The sequence below is a fragment of the Trachemys scripta genome, chromosome 17, assembly GCF_013100865.1.
Source record: "Trachemys scripta elegans isolate TJP31775 chromosome 17, CAS_Tse_1.0, whole genome shotgun sequence".
NCBI lineage: Eukaryota > Metazoa > Chordata > Testudines > Emydidae > Trachemys > Trachemys scripta.
Window position 1 is genome coordinate 13,133,718 of NC_048314.1, and position 6,859 is coordinate 13,140,576.

The 6,859-nt window shown below is 49.0% G+C and overlaps 1 protein-coding gene across 1 annotated transcript; it reads left to right on the forward strand.

Annotated features, from left to right (window-relative positions):
- Nucleotides 1–67: 67 nt before the first annotated feature.
- On the forward strand, nucleotides 68–6,427 carry TOR2A (torsin family 2 member A). Its single transcript, XM_034793640.1, has 5 exons — nucleotides 68–294; nucleotides 1,811–2,076; nucleotides 3,095–3,270; nucleotides 3,608–3,735; nucleotides 4,576–6,427. Exons 1-5 carry the CDS (start codon nucleotides 159–161, stop codon nucleotides 4,818–4,820), a joined length of 951 nt encoding a protein of 316 aa, XP_034649531.1. The 5' UTR covers nucleotides 68–158; the 3' UTR covers nucleotides 4,821–6,427.
- The last annotated feature ends 432 nt before the right edge of the window (nucleotides 6,428–6,859 follow it).

Here is a 6,859-nt window from a genome sequence, read left to right on the forward strand (position 1 = left end):
TCCCTGCATTCAGGCCCCACCCCGCCCGCTTTGGCTCCTCCCCCTGAGCGCCGAGGCAGCCGCGGCTCTGGCGGTCGCTTCCCGCCCTGCCTGGAGCCGGGCCCCGCGCGGGGCAGGCTGGGACCTGTGGTCCGGGACGGGAGGCGGCGCGCGGCGGGATGGGGGGCGGCTCTGGGCTGCTCCGGCTCCTGCTGCTGCTGGGGACCGCGGGCTCGGCCGCCCCCTGGGACCTGCGCGCCCTGCGCTGCAGCTTCTCGGCCGCCTGCGAGTGCGACTTCCGGCCCGACGTGCGCGGTGAGCGGGGGGCGCCGGGACTCCGCGGCGCGCCTGAGGGAAGAGCCGGGGGCGGCAGGGAGAGCCGGGGGAGGGGTCCGGGGGAGCAGGGAGAGCCGGGGGAGGGGGTCCGGGGGAGCAGGGAGAGCCGGGGGAGGGGGTCCGGGGGAGCAGGGAGGGGATCGAGGGGAGAGGATGGGGGGCAGGGAGAGCCGGGGGAGGGGGTCCGGGGGACAGGGAGAGTCGGTGGGAGGGGATGGGGGGACGAGGAAAGGGGAGGGGATCGGGGGGGGGCAGGGAGAGCCGGGGGGAGGAGGTCCCGGGGGGGGGGGGGGGAGCCGGGGAGGATCTCTGTAGGGGGAGGGGGCAGGGGCTCCTGAGCAGCTAGGGAAGGGGGTGGATCGGGGGAGCTGAGGAGCGGGTCATCCCTGACTGAGGGGCCGCCCTTGGGGGTCCCTGAGGGGCCAGGGGAGGATGGTTCCTCCAGCGGCGGGGTGTTGGCTGCCCTGACCCGTCCCCCGGGGTGCACACCCGGCTGCAGGGGATCTTTTCACGCACCCCTCCCCTGAGCGCTCTAGTGCTGTACATTTAAGGAGCCTGTATGAAGAATAACGTGCATTTGATTGCTGCTCGGTGAGCCCCCGTTACAGGGTGACTCGCATCCTGGGGAGACACGAGATCAGCAGGGCCCCAGCACAGATGCAGAGGGCGAGATCTCAGGGGTCGGGCCAGATGTGGCTATTGGATGATTGTGACGTGCTGCTCCTTTTGAGAGCATCCCTAGAGAGGAAGTGGAAGGATGCCCTTCTCTAAGGTCTCACACTAAAACCAGTTCCTTCAGGGCCACAGCAATACAGATGTTCAGAGAGTTGCCGTTTTGTGTTGACCAGAGCCTGATCCAAAGCCTGTTAGAAAGATGCCCATCTACTTCAACGGGCATTGAATAGGGACCCTGCTCCCTGGACCGTTCCTTCCAGTCTGTTCAGTGTTTCTGTTCACTCTTCTTTCAAATGTCTAAAGTAATGGAGCTTCCCTCTAGAGACCTTTCCTCCACCCAATATCCCCTGAAATTCATCATAGAATTTCCTTTTCTTAACTGCATCCCATTACTCCCAGTTAGACTTCTTACTACCATTGTGAGGCCTGGCCTACACTTACAAGTTTTACCAGTATGTAACTGTTGGTTAGGGGTGTGATTTTTGTTGTTGCTTAAACTAGTTATACCAGTAAAAGCTATAGTGTGAATGCAATTACACTGCTATAAAAGTGCCTTAACACCAGTATAACTTTTCAGTTCCTGGAGCACTTTTATGTTGATAAAAATGCATCCACACTGTTTTTACTATACTGGTAAAGTAAAAGAAGTATATTTCTAAGTGTAGACAGGTCCTGAGCCAACTGAAGTTATCCCAAAGAAAGAAATATCCCCCAACCCAGCATCTGAGGGGAGAGGGCAGAGATGGCTTCAAATAACAGCCCAAATAACTTCCATCTCTTAATTCAACATATTCTAAATCTTGTTTTGGATTCATTCCAGGTCTGGAGTGTGACTTGGCCCTGAACCTCGTTGGGCAGCACCTAGTGAGGCAATTGGTGGTGAAAGGAGTGAAAGAGTTTTTACAGAATCATGATCCTGTCAAACCTCTGGTGATGTCCTTCCATGGCTGGACTGGCACAGGCAAAACCTACGTGAGCTCCATGCTGGTCCGCTACTTGTTCCAAGATGGGCTCCGCAGTCCATATGTCCACCAGTTCTCCCCAATAGTGCACTTTCCCCACGCTGAACAGATCGAGCAGTACAAGGTAAGAGTGGAGGCTGCCTCTGAAAGCTAAATTACAAGACTTATTTCCTCTTATGATTATCTAGTCGGCCACTGGATAAGTATTGAGACTCTTCTCCTACCTTCCAACACATACTGTAAAGTGCAATTTTTATAGCACCTCTTATCTGAAACTGTTCCAGTGCTTTCCAAACACTAATTAAGCCTGTGGGATACTATCTCAGCTTTTCAGATGGGAAAACTGAGATATAGCTAGGGCAAGTGACTTGCCCAAGGCTACACAGCAAGTCAGTGGAAGAAGTGGCCATACAACCTAGGCTCCTGATTACCAGCCCTCTGCTCTAACTACTTGATTGTACTCCCATTAACCTTGGCATTGCCCAGAATCTAAAGAAAAACTTGTTAAAATCCTCTGTTGGAAAAAGCACTTCAGTGAAGACTAATGCATTCCAGCAGAAAGTCTGTACATTAAAATATGGACTGGTATAAATATTGGACCAGCTGCAGCCTTGGTGGTGTAAACATCTGCAACGGATATCAGAAGAGTCTCACCTGCTTACACCAGAACTCAAGTTGGTTAAAGTATATTTTCCTACGCGTCCATACTAATGGCTGGTCTCAGCATAGAGTGAAGGGAGAGCGAGTACATGTTCAGTAACTTTTGGGGTCTGACTATTAAACTTGTGGAGCTCTTGAATTGCCGTTTAATCCACTCAATATTTCTTCTTTAAATGGATTTGTATTAGTAAGACTATATTAAATTAGGCAAAATTCACCAGGTTGAATTAAGAGCAAAACAGTTTACCAGGGAACCTTCATCAATGGTAGTCAGTCTTGCAATGTACAAAGTGAATCCTTCTTTCCAGGGAGAGCATCACAAGTGCTGTTCTAAGGAACAACAGCTTTTGGAGGTTGCTATTTCTGGCATTATTAGCCCAGGCTAATGTAGTTCTCATGTAAGCTTAGCTCTTTGGTAGCTCAAGCTCTTCTAACAAGTTCATGGTCCTAACTGGCTTGGTTGGTTGGGTTTGGTTTTCCAGGAAAATCTGAAGAGTTGGATCCAGGGGAATTTGACAAACTGTGGCCGATCCGTGTTTCTCTTTGATGAGATGGATAAGATGCACCCAGGTCTGATCGATGTGATTATACCATTCCTTGGACCCTCCTGGGTTGTGTATGGAACCAACTACAGAAAAGCGATCTTCATTTTCATAAGGTAAGAGAGCTCCCTCTGCAGCAAGTATAACTGGGTTGGGAATAATTCTAATGCATTGCTACTAATTTGGTCAAATGTTGGTAAGTTCCTCCCTATTTTAATCACCCAGAGCAGGTATTGTGTGTCAGATCCATGAGATCTCAACTCATTTCAGTCTGCAAAGGTACATAGTCTCATAGTGCTTTGTCTTTTCCACTATTTGGCAACCTCTGTAGCAGTCTTCATAGGCCAACTAAGGCTGCTTCCATACTCACTGCAGAATGAGGCACTGCCACTGAGTACAATATTGATGTCATGGGATAACTTTCTGGTAATTTCTTGTCTTGGTCTTGCTCAGCAACGGAGGAGGTGAACAAATTAATCGAATGGTGCTGGATCTCTGGTATGCCCGCAAGGACCGGGAAGAGATCAGCCTGCAAGATCTGGAATCTGCAGTTTCAGAAGCTGTGTTTGAAAATCCCAATAGTAAGTCTTTCCATCAACTGGGAAATGCTTTTCAGTGAGCATGCTCACCAGCAGGGGGAGCCATACCCTATTTCAAATAAGCCAATGATATTTATACAGTGTTTTACAGATATGTGTCAAGCTATTATCAGTTTTCAGGGAGAAGCCTGAGGTGGAGTTAGGACCTGGATGAATTGCTTTGGCAGATGAAAGGAGTGGTTCTGCTGGTCAAACCTACAGAAACATTACCATACTTAACAGAGTTCCACTGGGAGAAGGGGCACCCACGACTGAATAGGAGGCAGATAGGGTAGTGGGGCCCAGTAAGAAGCTAATTATTAAGGGCCTGATCCTGAGAGGTACTGAGTACGTAGAGATTTCCTTTATTTCCCTGCTTGGCAATTCTTGGGATTGGGCATAACATAGGTTGGTATATCTGAAGTATCAGTACAGCTGTTAAGAACCATGTATTTGGAGAACACTGGACTTGACTACTATTAGTGGACGACAGATGGATCCAGCTCCCTCAGTTGAATCTGATCTGTTGTCTCTTCTGGGTACTATGACTAGAGCCCTGCAAATCTGTGGATATCCACTTTATAGCCACAGATATCTGCATTTCCGGATGCAGTCGCATGGTTTACCATCTTTGTGGCTTCTGGATTGGATGCAAATCCAAATTTTTGTATCCACACAAGGCTCTAATTATGACTTCCTGGAAACCAACTCTGGTGGTGCTGGCTTTGATAGCCGATTCCTCCTAGAGGGTGGGGGCATCTCTTATGCTAACAGGGTTGAATTCCATAGAACTGAGAGAGACTCTGAAGATAAAGCTCTTTGCCTCCCCTTTTTCTCCTGCAGATGGGTTTTGGAAGTCTGGAATCATCGAGGAGCACCTCATTGATCTCCTTGTGCCCTTTCTCCCACTGAAGCAACACCACGTGAAACAGTGTGTGGTGAATGAACTCACCCAGCAAGGCTTAACGGTACACCAGGACATCATTCAGGCAGTTGCTGACAGCATCCCCTACTTCCCAGAGGAGGAGAGAGTGTTCTCATCAACAGGCTGCAAAACGGTGGCCTCTCGCGTCACCTTCTTCTCCTAACCTGAGAGAAGGACTCTTTCTCCAAGGTAGCGCACAGTTGAGGAGCTGGTAAGCAGTCCTTGGAGGATAAGTTTACCCATATACTTGCTCAGATTCAGAGGAGCAGAGTTTAAGAATACTTAAAGTTGCTGTGCCCAATACAACAGGGATGACCATGAAGAGCAACAGATTGTGGAACTCTGATAGGACAAGTGCAGCCTCCAGCCCTCAGGCAGAGACTGCCGGATGCAGTCTTGGGAACAAAGGGCACACTGACCTGATTCTAAGCACTTTATCAATCTGTTCTTTGCCCTGATGGAGGGTGAACACAGAACAGCCACGAATACCACCGTGATGTGTATGTGGAGTCCAAAGGGGAAGAGGCTGGGATGTATCAGTGGCTGGGAAGGGTTCTTGGCTACTGCCACCTCCCTTTGATAGCTGGAACTGTGCAGATCTTCCCCGTTACTCTCTGGGCAGCTGTCAAGATTCTCTGGCCTAGCTCCAATGAATGATCTTCCCCAGGCTGCAGACAAGGGAGTCTCACCCTCTAGTGCTTTTTTAATGGCATTTTTAAACATGTATTTTAATGTGAATCTCAGTATGAAGGCCCCAATGTCCTAGAGCCTGCCACACTGCCCTGTGAACATTCTAAACAGATTGACCAGAGTCTCATCTTAAATCTCTGGGGTAAATGTTAAGAACCAACTTTTCTCAGGTTTTCTTTCACTGTGAATAGGTACTCATAGGTAAGATTCCAACTGCAGTATCCCTGAGTGCATTAGCATAAGGGGGAAAGGAGTGTGTGATTTCTGCTACCAGCTTTGCCCATGACTTGGGGTGTGACCTTGAGCCAGGCCCTTAGCCTCCCTGGACATTTCTTCACCACAGAATACCAGGTCACTCCCTTTGATTCAATGGCAATTACTTGCATCCTGCCAGGGAAGAATTAGGAGCCACCCATGTCAGTCTTTCCAGATATAAAAATGGTGATTCCTACCTCGCAGGGAGACTAGGCATTAACTAATAGTTTTAAGTACCAGGTATTGGTCTTGTGCGGTATTACATTGCTGGGATGAGTGTGTCCCAGCTGAGGTGTTGAGCTCTTGCACCTCTTGCATATTATATATTGGAGGTTGTCGTTCTGGTAGGACACTGCTGGGAACCTGTTGTCCCGGTAGAGCCAGTTTCCATTCCAATTCAGTGTCTCAGATGCAGCTTACTGTATCACAATTAAATGCTGCTGGGGGTTGGAAATAATTCATAGGAATCTCCTTCCTGAAGCTCTGCTATCACTGACCAGCACAGCACTCTTTGCCCTTTCACTGCGTAGCAGCTGGCTCCCCAGCATCCAGTAAGAGGAAACAGTGTGAGCTCCATCTGAGCAAACAGATTTGGGTCAAGGCAAAAAGTGCTCCAGGAACTCTCAGGCCAGTTGCTGCAGGAAGGTCTCTTCAGTATAGCATTAGAGCAACCTACAGTCTGGTTGAGAAGGAGCCAGTGCTATTACCTCTGTTCCTATCCTGCCCAGGATAGAGTTGGACCAAGATACAGATTTACAGTCAAACATTCTGCCTCCTCCAAACTGTTCATTGTTTTTCATTTAAAATAAATCTGTTGAAAAACCATGCATGAGTAGCAGTCACTTACTGGGATTCCAGCTGTCATGTTAGAAAGGAGGTAGCTATGAGCCTGCATAATGCATTGGAACAGCTGCCTGACCTGACAAAACTAACTCAGGCAGGGACATGAAGAAATATCTATTGTCTGATGATGGAAAACAAGAGTAGAGGCCTTCCTCTGGTGTAAAAGACCAGTGAAAGGGCCATACTCAACTATAAGCAGGACCATGCATCCTCCGTGGGGACAGCTGGCATAGGGAATGGTGAAGTCTCAGCTGCTCTCTGTCAAAGTTAAACGCCAAGAGAGCACTGGCATCTGTTTTCTCTGCCACATACGTCCCTTTGTTTAAAAGCCCAAGGAGTTGCTCAGGAGACCATTAAAACCACAACAGAGGGATTAGAACAAATGTTATCTTCTACTTCACCGTATAACCAGAG

Bases quoted from the DNA above. Each gene is read 5' to 3' on its own strand.
- TOR2A (XM_034793640.1), top strand. From the start codon at position 159: ATGGGGGGCGGCTCTGGGCTGCTCCGGCTCCTGCTGCTGCTGGGGACC. The intron at 2,077-3,094 runs GTAAGAGTGGAG...TTGGTTTTCCAG, and splicing joins AACAGATCGAGCAGTACAAG to GAAAATCTGAAGAGTTGGAT. The intron at 3,736-4,575 runs GTAAGTCTTTCC...TTTCTCCTGCAG, and splicing joins TGTGTTTGAAAATCCCAATA to ATGGGTTTTGGAAGTCTGGA.